General features: G+C 33.3%; 1 protein-coding gene across 1 annotated transcript; it reads right to left on the reverse strand.

The window, feature by feature from the left end:
- Positions 1 to 10,974: 10,974 nt before the first annotated feature.
- Positions 10,975 to 12,745, reverse strand: LOC116010633 (auxin-responsive protein IAA1-like). The gene is made up of 5 exons (XM_031250117.1): positions 12,122 to 12,745; positions 11,838 to 12,019; positions 11,481 to 11,592; positions 11,291 to 11,352; positions 10,975 to 11,175 (listed from the first exon to the last, which is right to left on the reverse strand). The coding sequence occupies exons 1-5, from the start codon at positions 12,343 to 12,345 to the stop codon at positions 11,138 to 11,140; spliced, it is 618 nt and encodes a 205-aa protein (XP_031105977.1). The 5' UTR covers positions 12,346 to 12,745; the 3' UTR covers positions 10,975 to 11,137.
- Between the last annotated feature and the right edge of the window lie 1,410 nt (positions 12,746 to 14,155).

Here is a 14,155-nt window from a genome sequence, read left to right on the forward strand (position 1 = left end):
ACAAAACTGAATCTGTTTTTTTTTTTTTTTGTTGCCCCCCAACTTAGAGGGTAGATCAGTGGCTATGTATTTTTTAAATTAAAAAAGGAATTGAGTAATTAGCGAAAACCCTACCTAAATGAAACATGAATAAACTTTTTAATTTTTAACAAAATATAAATTATTTTAGGGATAAGGGTCAAATAGACCCTCAAACTATAATCAATTGTGCAATTAGGCCCTCGAACAATAAAAAGCTTCAATTAGGCCCCCGAACTTGTTNGGTGTTTTTGGAGGGAGTAAAAAACTCCAAAGAGATGCCCTAATTAACTCATTATCTATTATACATGAGAAAAATCTACCAAATCAGAAAGTCTTCTAGTTGAGCAGTCAACCAATCCAATTACGAGTGTAAAAAATGTATAATGATATTCTTTGTTTCTAGAATAGTACTAATTGATTAATTTATTTGACGGTTCTTGATCAAGCAACTTCTAATTCGTCCAATATCTTTAATAAACTTAGGTGACATCGTTTTTTTAAGAGGAAACCCTGCAGTTACTATCTAGAAAGTGTGTACTGTGTAAATTTTGTATTATGACCCAATCTAGGTCAATAAGATGCTCTCATTTAGATGTTTCTACAATTTTGTAACCCTAATTAGTAAAAGATTATAATAAAATAAATCAGTTTAGATTGTCTATAACTGACTGACTCAAATAAAATTAAAAAAAAAAAAAAGTTAATAAGGAGATCCCAGCAACGACAATTTATATCGTGGACAAGGGTGCATAATGCATTCTGTGTATTTTGTGACGATATTCTGTGCATTTTGTTGTGACATTCTGTGTATTCTAGTCATTGATTCTATGTATTCTAGTATGTGATTCTATACATTATTGATTTCCAGTACCATATCTCATGGAACATAAGAGATAATACTTATGTTTATATTTTGTGTATCATTTTCATTGATTATGTGTATTCTAGTACGTAATTCTGTACATTATTGGTTTCTAATATCATACCCCATGAAACAGCAGAGATAATACTTAGCCTAATAATTCTGTATATTCTATTTATTTCCATGTATTCTGGTATATGATTATGTGTACTCTGATATATAATTCTGTACATTATTGATTTCCAATACTATATACTCAAAGGACGCCGTCAAAGCCTTTGGCCATGATAATCTAACAGGTAACATTTACTTTATTTGTCTGTTTTTTTTTTTGTTTTTTTTTTCTTCAGAAAATTAAATCTTTAATAGTTTTTTTAATTTCCCTTTTGTATTATTGCCAAAGATTTGTTTATAATTTTTTCTCCAGAAAAAATTTCCCATATGTCAATATATGTGTTTTTGTGTATTCTTGAATTTGTTGATGAATAATTCTATACTTTTAATTTTTATTTTTTTGTGTTTAGAAAGTAGATGTTCATACTTCATATATATATTTCTAATAATTTTCTATCTTTTTGGAGTTTACTTTAATTATTATATACTGAAAAAGATTTTATTTTTACATTTTTATTTTTGGGAGTTTGGCAGATGCTTAACTGTATGTCTCTATGGATTGAAATTTTGATTTTGCTTCTGATGCAATTTTTTTTGTTGTGCCCAAAGCATTCTTATTTTCTAAATTATTAATTTATTACTTTCTGTTGACTTCCAGAAAAAAGATTTTATTTTTACATTACTTGTATTGTTGATTGTTGATTAGTATGTTATTCTTATATTAGTTTGTCTTTGTATTTATTGTTTGAGATGAAATAGCTTAACAATTTAACTTTTGTATTATTGTATATGCTATTCTATTGCAAAATGTTATATTTTTATTTTATATTTTATTAACAATAGGGCATATTTTTGCCTTTTAAGTAATATGCAAATCAAACTAAATATTCAATTTATCTTTCTCATTCATATTTTTTTAATTTGCAGGCTGCAATGTTCTTGATGGTTCTGGTTCCTTTGTAGTTTGTATTTCCATTAACATTAATGAATGGACTAGCATTGATGGATGGACATGGACTAATCGGTGCATTGGTGATATCAAGAGCTGCAATAAACAATAAAAAAAGTAAAAAGTGAATCTGTGTGCATCGGTAATAAACAATTAAAAAGCCTACAAAACTGAATCTGTTTTTTTTTTTTTTTGTTGCCCCCCAACTTAGAGGGTAGATCAGTGGCTATGTATTTTTTAAATTAAAAAAGGAATTGAGTAATTAGCGAAAACCCTACCTAAATGAAACATGAATAAACTTTTTAATTTTTAACAAAATATAAATTATTTTAGGGATAAGGGTCAAATAGACCCTCAAACTATAATCAATTGTGCAATTAGGCCCTCGAACAATAAAAAGCTTCAATTAGGCCCCCGAACTTGTTATTTTGGGGCAAATAGACCCTTTAACCTATTTGTGACCTATAATTGCAGGTCACCAAAAATTCCGGCCAACTCCGGCGATCGTCCGGCGAAGTTCCGGCAAACAACACAAAACCATCCACCACCGGCGACCTCACGGTCGCCGGTGGCGTCCGGCAGCGGAGTTGGTCACCATCTCCGCTGCCGGACGCCACCGGCGACCGTGAGGTCGCCGGTGGTGGATGGTTTTGTGTTGTTTGCCGGAACTTCGCCGGACGATCGCCGGAGTTGGCCGGAATTTTTGGTGACCTGCAATTATAGGTCACAAATAGGTTAAAGGGTCTATTTGCCCCAAAATAACAAGTTCGGGGGCCTAATTGAAGCTTTTTATTGTTCGAGGGCCTAATTGCACAATTGATTATAGTTTGAGGGTCTATTTGACCCTTATCCCATTATTTTATAGAAAACAATAATACATTATGTATAAACTTCAAACAATGGAGAGTTATAAATGACAATAACAAGCTAGAATAATTTCGGGTGTAGTGACCCGAACCCGAACCAAAACCGATCCGAAGCACCCGAACCCGATGCATATATCTTCTATCACGATTCGGTTTCGGGCTTGAAAATGATGAGCCCGAAATATTTCGGGTGGCCCAAATACCCTCGGGTCGAACCCGAACCCGACCCGTGCCCAGCCCTACTGGAATCTCTCGATGCGTCGAGCATGGTAGGGCTCGGCACGTCGAGCCTTGAATATCACTTAGACATCACACATTAGACACTCTCGACACGTTGAGATAAATGTTCGACGCATCGAGCCTTCAATATCAACATTCTCCCTTACTTTTGCATTTGATCTACAATGGTTTCAAAACACTAACAAAGACCATACAAACACTCAAATCAAGCATTAAACCACACTTACATGACAAAGCAAGGAAATAAGCATTGTTGATGACAATTTAATGAACTAAATTAAGCCCAAAATTATATCTAAATCAAGTAGAAAACTATGCATAAATGAGATCATATCAGTTGTCTATGTGTGTATGTATATATATAGATTAAAGGTCATATGAGGACACTTCCCCACATGAGAACCATTGACTAATCGTGGCCGTTGATATTGAGTTGATGTGTGATTGTGATCAATTCTATTTTTTGTTTCTTTTCATTTAATTGTTATTACGGAGGGCAGTGCTTATACCGTGGACCATGGTCTACAATGCATTGTAAACCATGGGTCATGGTTGATACTGCAGTTGTGTTGAACTGATACTGCTGTTGTGTTGAACGGATACTGCTGTTGTGTTGAACGGATACTGCAGTTATATTAGAAAGGAACTGCAGTTGCGCGGAACAGAGGTCGTTTCATCCATCTGAAACTGCAGTTGTGTTGAACGGATACTGCAGTTGTGTTGAACGAATGAACAACCTCTGTTCCGCGCAACTGTAGTTTCCTTTCAACACAACTGCAGTATCCTTTCAACACAACTGTAGTATCAGCCATGACCATGGTCCACAGTATAATTTGCGTACGGAGGGGGTGTTTAGTAATTTTTTTTATTTATTTCTTATCATAATTTAAATTTGTTTTGGTATGTTATGCATTATTTTAGGAGGAGTAATTGATGGACAATTTTAATAAGTTCTCGCAAGTGCACGAATCAGTTGTAGTTTAGCGTGCAAGGCAAGGGTCGAACCCACAGGGAATTAATGCTATGCAATTTATAAAATTGAAAACAAAATGATTGGAAGAAATAAATTCTAAAGATTTCAAAATGATGATCCAGTTGCAGACAATTAAATTAAATAAGAACTAATAGAGTGAAATTGCAAAAGAAATAACGGACAGAATTTAAGAAAGTAAAGGAATAAAGTTCAAGAAGAGATGTCAGATAATTTAGTAACCAACCGGGCAAGACAAATATCGATCAGTTTAGAAAAGCCTAGGAACATGAATCAAAATCCATTACTAATCCTGCATTTTATGTCTAATACTGCCAATCAATTAAGGGTTCTTTCTTTTACTAATATAACTACTCCGTATGGCGTCCAGAGTACGTTACGTGCTTTAACAGTTCATATGCATAGAACACTTATTCAAACCATTAAAACCCATTATGCCTAAAAGAACTACGGAATACCCGGGTTTAAGAACCAAATAAACAACCCAACTAGACAGTTAGATTATTTATCCTTTTATCTTATCGAGCCTAGAATTAACAGGCATGATTTGTACTTGGTTAATTCTCTCAATTAGACTAATAACAGTTAAATTGGCCAGATTCAACTCAATTAATCCCAACACAAAGCGTAAGATAAAATATAATCGATTGGCAATATTAAAGACTTAAATCATTCAGAATGGTCAAAGAGGATTAATATTCATGTTCCTAAAGCAAAAGAAATTAGCAAGGCATTTTAATGACAGTGAATTCAATTAGTAAATAAAACTTGAGGAATAGGCACTATAATCTAGGTTACACAATTTAATGTTCAAGCCTACAAATTTGAGAATTGAGAATTTGAACAGTGTGCGTAATAAACTGTAGGCAAAAGGAAGCAAAACCAAAAAAGAAACAAAAATTGCCAAAATGCGTTGCTGACCAGAATTTGCCAAGATCGCCGTGAATGATTTCCGCCGCCGCGACGTACAGAGCTGCTGAATCAGGCTTGCCGCCGACCAAATTAAATTGATATCTCCTCCGGAATTCACCGAAGATTGGATTTTGGTGTTGAGGTCGGGTCTGTCTTCGCTGATTAGGATTGCTCCCCTTTTATACACCAAGCCACAACCAGCTCGCCCGTAATATGCTCTAGCTCTCAGTTCGTAGACGACTCAATCCAACGCAAACGGAGGATCTTGGTGCTTGTTCGTTCGCTGATGAACCGGACTCCCCAAAGACCAAGTTTGTTGGAGATTGCCGATCGAAACTCTGATTCGCTATTCTCCCTTCATCTCGCGGCCGGGCCAGTGTTGTTATTGACGACTAAAATTTGGGAAGGGCTAAAATACTAGACTAACATAATAATAATAATAATAATAATAATAAACCAAAACAACAATATTTATTTAAATAAGCAAAAGTATGTACATAATTAATTAACAAAATGCAAATGAATGAAAAATAGTTTATTGAAATTGACAATAAAAATAATGCTCATCAGTAATTAAGGTAGGATTCTTATGTGTCTGTTGTCTCGTCATCAATCTATGTCTGACCTATAACATAACCCCTAAATTAAACTGAAATTGTGGTATCCTAGTTAACTATAACATATAGTAAAACCCTAATTTTTTTTTTTAATACAACTGACCCTATTACATTGTAGTATTTGTTCATCTATACTAATTAAATTACTCCCAATATATACTATATGAAAGAGTTGTGGCATCAAGTTTCTTTATCATTAATTTGCTAAACGTTAGTGAATTGGACAATTCATACTATAGTTAAGCATACTGTTTCTAGGTTTGGTGGTTCGGAGTGGTATTTTAACCCTCTTAATGTGTTAAGTCTTGATCTTAATGAGTATGTAGTCGTTTTTTACTGTTGTCTTTGTGTATTTTTCTTGTAGTGATCATAGATATTTTTAAGTAGGCAGTACATATTATCTCAGGGATGGAATTACTATATAGGCATATTGATATGAATGCATTCGTAGTTAACAAATATTGCATGTCATAATAAAGCCAACTTTTACACTTAGATATTCTAGCTAAATTATAAAATGTTTATTACTTAGCAAAATTAAATACTATGAGTAAAAGGAAATAAAATCCCGGTGTCCCGGTTTACACTCCCACATGAATGATGAGAGTGGGTTCGAGCCTCAGTGGAGGCAACTGTTGACTCTTTGTGCTCCAGTAGGTTGAGAAAGTAGCTATGAACAGATACTCAGTAGTACTCAAATAAAAAAAAAACATTTATATTGATCTACAATCACATAAAAGTACAAATAGTAGAATGACAATTAGATGTTATGGGTTTAGCCGTCTAGGCATAAAAAGGTAGTCTCAGCATTTCATTTAGTTAATTAGTGGTTTATATATACACAGTTTATGTCATGACTACTTCAAATCAATAGGTAAATGCAACTTTCAGTTCAAAACAAGACAATGAACATATATTGTCCCAATAAAAAGTATCAGGATAGTACACTCCATATCCCAATCCTTTTCAATTAATATGACAAATAAAAACTCAAAAAGATCAGAGAATGCTTTATAAAATTTTGCAACGAACTAACGTTTGAGACAACGTAACACTTGACATATAGTCAAAACTCAAAATACAAATCAGTAAGAATGTGTATTTTTAGCATATGCATACATATAAAGGAAGATGATAATCTTGGGATTTCACTACAAGAAAATTCGCGAATTGCGACGGATACTATTCCGTCGCGATTTCGCGACAGATATTGTGACCGAATACATTCCGTTGCCATTTGGCGACGGAATTATATTCCGTCGCGAATCTTAGCGCAAAGAGAAATATAACCTGCGAAATATTGACGGTAAAATATTCACGACCGAAGTTGCGACGGAATTAAGTTACGTCGCACAAGTTGCGACGGAAAAGGCGACCGATTTGTTTTCGTCACGAAATCGCAACGGAAATGACGACGGAACTTCCCAAAGGAAATTTTTTTGTGTATTGACTAAAAATTGCGACGGAATTAACTACAGAATTTCGTCCGTCGCAATATTTTTTTTTTTAATTTTATTTTATTCACTATAAACAGTGTCGTTTAATCAAATTAAATTAAAACCCTAGGATATGTTTCAGGACTTAGACGCAGCCTAAGAATCCTAAGATACGTAATTGGAGCTCCATCGCCGTCCCCGTTGCAGAACGCAGCAGAGCTCGTCGCCGGTGCCAACGTATTAAAATATACACAAGATTATCACTATAAAGGAAGATGATAATCTTTGGATTTAATTTATGAGCTAAGCTGCTAAGACCTGAGTGTTTCGGTGTATATATACACAATTGTTCCGTATTAAAAACAATTTTTAAAAAGTAAATAAACCAAAAAAATAAATAAATAAATAAGGAAAAAGCATGCTATATATATATATATGAGTTCTCGTACGGTTGACCTTTTCATGTGTAGTTACTCTTTAGAATTGATGAAGGAAAAAAGGGTTGTAGTAGGCAAATTATACTGTGCACCACGGTGCACATAGCAATGTGCACCACGTACCTAAACGATGTCGTTTTGAGCATTGTAAACTAATCGTCTGTTTTTTTTGAAAATCACGTTTCCCGTTTCGACCGTTCTCTGTATTTATGTTAATATTCTGTGTATTCCAGGCAATGATTCTGTGTATTTTAGGCAACCGTTCTGTGTATTAAAGGCAATCGTTATGTGTATTCATGTTAGTAACACATGTGATTTCATGTTAGTAACAGATGTTGTGATTTGCTTGTGCATTCGAATGTTTAGGATGATGGATTCTGTGTATTTTGTGTAAATATTATGTGTATTCATGTTACTAACACAAGTTGTGATGTGTTTAATTTGTGCATTCGAATGTTAGGAGGATGAGTTCTGTGTATTATGGGCATCAATATTCTGTGTATTATGGGCAAACATTCTGTGTATTATAGGCAAACGTTCTGTGTATTCTATATAATGATTATGTGTATTATAGATAATGAATTCCCTAGAGTCATTCGCGTCCACTAACATCTGTGTATTTTGTGTCAATATTCTGTGTATTATGGGCAAACATTCTGTGTATTCTAAGCAAACGTTATGTGTATTATAGATAATGATTATGTGTATTATAAATAATGAATTCCCTGAGTCATTCGCGTCCGCGTCTACTAACACCGAAACGACGTCGTTTTACGTACGTGGTGCACATTGCTATGTGCACCGTGGTGCAGGGTATAACGATTGGTTGTAGTAGCTTAGGGCCCTTCTAAGCTTGGGCCCAGAGCAAGGGCCCAGCCTGCCCTCACCCAGGGCCAGCAGCTAGTCAATACAACAAATACAATCAGCTATAAACTATCACTTAAATCAATTAGTTACCAACTATTAATTAATTGTTTTTGTATATCACAGCCGTGGCATCCTAGTTACCTATAACATAGTAAAACCCTAAATTACTCTCAATACTATATGAAATAGTTGTGGCATCATGTTTCCTTATCATTTAATTTGCTAAACGATCAGCGAATTGGACAATTCATACTATAGCTAAGCAAATTATTTCTAGGTTTGATTGTTCGGAGTGGTATTTTAACCCAACTAATGTGTTAACTCTTGATCTTAATGAATAGTCTGCATTTTCTTTAATTTATTTATTAAAAAAAAATTACTTACACATGTAAACATTGTCTTCCAAGGAAGTTAACAATTTGCTGGATCGGAAACTGTCGAACACCAAATCTACCTCTCTACCGCCACCTTTACAAATTTGCAATTCTGCTGCACCGCATTCTTTTTGTACGATATATCCCACCGGCGACCTGTACGTTAAATTACATTTAAAAAATAAATAATAAAAAAAAGACAAAGAAGGCGACAAAAGTTGCGGAATACTAGGAAAGTTACGGCAGTGCAGGGAGACACTGTACAATGGTGGCCGGATCAAATCGCATAAACTGCCACCACTTTCTATTTTTAGAAATGAAAGAAAAAGAAGCCATTTTGCCTTACTTTGCCGGCGGTACGGTAGAGATCTCATTTTGGCGTAGGAACAAATCATTAACGGCGTCGGGACGTCGTCTATGTTTTGAGCCGCCGGACGATGATTCTCCGGGTAAGCCAAGGGTGAGCTCGGTTTTTCAACAACACCGCCAAGTTGTCAAGTTGGTTAAACGATTTAATTCATAATTAACTATAAAGTTACAAGCTAAGTTTGTCTATTGACTTTTTTAAGTTGAACCAGTTAGTTATGAGGAACTTAGGGGGGTGTATTCAATCACGACTTTTAAATACTTTTATCAACTTTAAAGTGAGCTTGAAGGTCTTGTGGTCAAGCAGCATGAAGTGATTCTCTCAAGTGGGAGGTCATGGGTTCGAGCCTCAGTGGGGGCAATGTGGGCTTTGTTGGGCTTCAGTAGGTCTGATGGGGCAATGTTGGGCTTTGTTGGGCTTCAGTAGGTTGAGAAAGTATATGGACAGATACTACATGTAACAGAGTTGAGAAAGTATATGGACAGATACTACATGTAACAGGGTCAATAGTATTTCTAAAAAAAAAAAAAACTCTTTAAAAGTCTACCTGTATTCAATCCAGACTTTTCAAAACTTTTTAAAAGTATACCGGTATTCGATTCAAACTTTTATTGAGTCTTTAAAAGTCTACTGGTATTCAAAAAGTTACTAACTTTCATAAACTCTGTCAGAATAGGATTTCTGTATACTTTTTCTTCATTAATATAAATAGATGAAATCCAACCCTTCAACCCCAAACTTTTCAACATTCTCTACAAACTTTTTTTCCTCTATCTAAACTAGGCAAATTTTTCATCAATTTTACGGTACGTTTCAAATCTTTCATAAATATTCATTATTTTACTTGAAAATTTATTATTTTTTTTTATGTTCAAAGCATATTTTTGCTGCGACCGCAGCAAAAAAATTGCTGCAATCGCAGCTTGTTGCTGTTCGCAGCAGATTTATGCGAGCGAACAGCATAAATATTTGCTGCAACCAGCAGCAAGTTGCTGCTGGTTGCAGCAAATTGTTCCAATTTTTAATTTTTAAATTTTATTTAATTAATATGCTTATAATTTTATATTATTATATGTTTATTATTTTAATTCGTACTTTTTTAAAGGAAAATTCGTACTTTTCCATTCTAAACATTTTGATAATTATATTACTTAACATTAGTTGTTTCATTAGTTCAAGAAATTTTTTTATTGGTTATATTTAGTAAAAATTGTTTATATTCTCTTTATGAATAATATACTCTATTTTTGTGACACCAATATATATTTTTTTTACAATGCACTAATTTATTTTTGATTTATAAAAATATATTTTTGTAAGAAAATTATAAGTAATATATTAATAGAAGTTATGGAATATATGTTTGTGAGGATGTATTTAATTTATAGTTTTAATAACTTTTGTATACTTTTTAATATAAAAAAGTTTTTAAAAGTCTATAAATATTTGTCCTATGGATATTTATAAACTCTTACAAAGTTTATAAAAGTTTAAAAGATTCTAGGAAAGTCTACAAAAACTCTACAAAAGTCAATTAAAATCCATCACTTTAAAAGTTTTTGAAAGTGTTTAAAAGTCTTGATTGAATACACCCCCTTTAGGTTGTTTTATCTCTTTGTGCACCTTTGTTTATTAACTAAAGTCACAATGCATGTCTATTCAATAGCTACGAGTTTCTTACTCAAAAATAAATAAATTTTCTATCTTTTTCAAAAAATTATTTTTAATAGTATAAACAAGGCCCATGCATATTGGTAAAATCAATCATCGTCTTCATTACAAAGCTTCTGTTGTCACAATCATGAATTGAGTTTGAACTGAAACTGAACAAAACATTATTACTCTAAAATTCTTCATATACATGCAGCCACGTGTCTTCGGATTGTCTGATGCTAGTTATTTAATTTTTTTTATTCGATAATAGATATAATTGCATGTCTTTTTCAATCGTCTTTTAATTTATTCATACAAATCAAGTGTTCCAAAACATCATATTAAAGTACACTAATTCAAATACATATAGCATAATAATCTTCAAAAAACAGGCATATTAAAAGCCTCTGTACATGTGCACATCTTCCTAATTAACTTGTTCTTGAGCATTTTGAAGGCGTTGTTGGACCTGAAAAAAAAAAAAAAAAAATAGAATGTCTTTTATTAAATTATGCATGTCATAAAATTATAATTTATGATCCTTAAGACTAAAAAACAATTATATGTAAAAGCATCTTAATTACCTAGTACAACAACATCTGAACTCTTCATCAACCTTAGCCTCTTGCACGATTCAACAAACATCCTTCATACACATATCGAGAATTGTAGATCAGTTAATTAGAATACTCAGATCTAATATAAATTAAATAGACCCTATATTTATATATAAAAATAAAAAATAAATAAATAAAAATAAAATAAAAACCTTACTTCCAAGGAACATCTCCAACTAACATCCAGTCTCCATCTTTGTCTTCGTAGGTTGGCACATATTCCGTACCGTCTGAGATATCCATAAGCTTCTTCCCATTAAGAAGGTTACCTGAACCATACAATACAAAACATATGAGTACAATTAAACAACTGTAACTAACTTTGATTCATGGAAAAGTCCATCCAAGACCAGACCACTGTACTACTTAAAAGAATAAACCAAGTTATCCATAATTGGCTTAGCTTGTTGAAACCAAAAAGACTAATAGCGAGCTTATTACAACTTAACTAACTCAGTAGTTGGAGTTGGAGTTGTTACAATATAGTAAAATGCAAATTATATGGTTAACTTACATATAGTTAGACATGTAAACATGTGTTCCAGGGAAGATAAGAGTTGTTGGTAACTGTGAAACGCCTCCAAGTCAACCTTTCTAAGGTATGGTGCGCCGTCTACTGCCACCTTTACAAATTTGCAACTTTTCATTATATTCTTCCTGTATGATCTCACCGGCGGCCACCCCACCACTTGCGCCCTGCACCATTATATTATTGCATCCATCAGATCAAAAGCTATAATTGATCGATAGATGTATACGATGATTAAAAAAAAAACCTCGTACAAATAATTTACTTACTTTGCCGGCGGTTTGGTGGCTGTGGAGATCTCATTTTGGGTTGGGACATCGTCATCGCCCTTGGTTTGATGTTCAGTAGTGAGACAGCTGAAATCAATGGAACTACTGTCGGAGCGTCTGCGTTTGAGGCCGCCGGACTTTCTTGATTCTCCGGGCAAGCCGAGGGTGAGCTCGGTTTCCTTTATGAAACTCAGGTGGGATTCCTTCAATTTTTCCGGCGACATCTCGCCTTTCCGGCTTTCTATTTGGGTGGGCTACAACGTAACACAGCAGTGGCGTTAGATGTTGGAAATTGGAATGGGTATACGACGCGTAGGGCAAGCTTTTGAGTTTTGATTGTTGAGCCAAAATATATGAATGGAAGGCAGCCGTGTTTACCACTGTGGAATCGACACGTGTAGCTGAAACAACGGTTTTGATTCGTCCATGTCACGGGGGAGTGAGTGAATCATGGGAAGCGTGTTTCCGTGATTTCGATTGCTTTCACCTCCGGGCCCCACCTTGTCGATCGCTTGCCTTAATAATTTCTTTCTATAATTTCTTTTCATGTTTCACAACTTTTTCTTCCCCTACAAAAATTAAATTTTCTGCATTTAGGAATTCTTCACTTTTCAGATAATCATAAATTACAGCTATTAAGCACCCTCTTAAGTAGAAGTATCATTGTTTGATATTCATAATTCTATAAAGACCACGTTGTTATATTTTTATCATAATTTACCGTTCATGATGCAATTGAGTTGTCCGTAAAGACAAATAAAGAGGTGTGGCTATGACTAAAAAATTAACATTTTTATGAGTCACACTTGTATGAAACCGTCTCACGAATCTTTATACGTTAAATAAGTCGAGTTGGATCAATATGCAAATGTAAACTAAATTAGAAATAAAATATTTGTTACTTGGAAAAACATAATACTTTTAAGAACAAATGTAATACTTTTTTCAAAAAATTATTATATTTTTCCTTATAAGTAATGTTGCACTTATAAAAGAAAATGTAGTACTTTTACATCAATGTAAAATATTACATTTTCCCTCAAAAATATTACATTTTTCTATTTGAGTAATAAACATTTTATTCCTAATTTAATATTACATTTGATAATATAAATATTACATTTAATTTTGACTCGACTCTTCTCATGAACAAAGATCTGTGATACATTGAGACGATCTCACACATATTTTTTTATCATTTTTATGTGTATATGCAAAGAGAAAATAACAAAAAAAAAAATTGAAATTGAAATTGGAACTAAAATCAAAATTAAAATTAAAAATGGGATTACTAAGTGGAAAAGCATGTGTTGAAACGGGAGTTAGAAGGTGAAAAAAGAAAACGACATGAGTGGGACCTACTTGTTGGGGAACTTAAGGAACAAGTCAAGAGTCCACGTGCCCAGAAGCTCAAATAAGAAAGGGGACCCACCACTCTACCATGTGACCCTGTTGCCTTGTCGGGTTATAAGTCTCCTTTAATTTACCGGACCAGTGGATTTCCGACCGACACGTTGTCTTCGTAACCATAACCTCAGTTCTTCACTTGCTTATTATTATCAGTAATTCTAATCTATTTTTGTATTATTAAATATATATATACGGGATGGTAAATAAATCTTATCATTCTTTATATTTACCAATTACACGTAAACAGTTCAATCTATTATAGTTTAATAAAATAAATTTACATCTAAATTTTGAGTCAAAATGTTATTATTATATTATTTCTTATGAAAATATTAGACTTAGCTCAAGAAAACAAACTTCTTTATGGTCCTTTCCCAGTTAGAATCATAAGGAGAACTTCATTCAAAGCGTACCTTAGAGTAGCATTTGTAGGCTTTTCCGTAAATTAAAATTAGTTAAAGTTGTTTAATGTATATATGCGCTCAAGTTTTATGATTTTTTGTTAGCTAAAATTATACGATAAACTTCTTCTAAAATGTATTTTCATGTAGTGGTTATAAACTATTTCATAAATCAAAATAAGAAACAATTTATATATTGAGTATAATATGAATCCCGAGACAA

The sequence above is a fragment of the Ipomoea triloba genome, chromosome 2, assembly GCF_003576645.1.
Source record: "Ipomoea triloba cultivar NCNSP0323 chromosome 2, ASM357664v1".
Classification (NCBI taxonomy): Eukaryota; Viridiplantae; Streptophyta; class Magnoliopsida; order Solanales; family Convolvulaceae; genus Ipomoea; species Ipomoea triloba.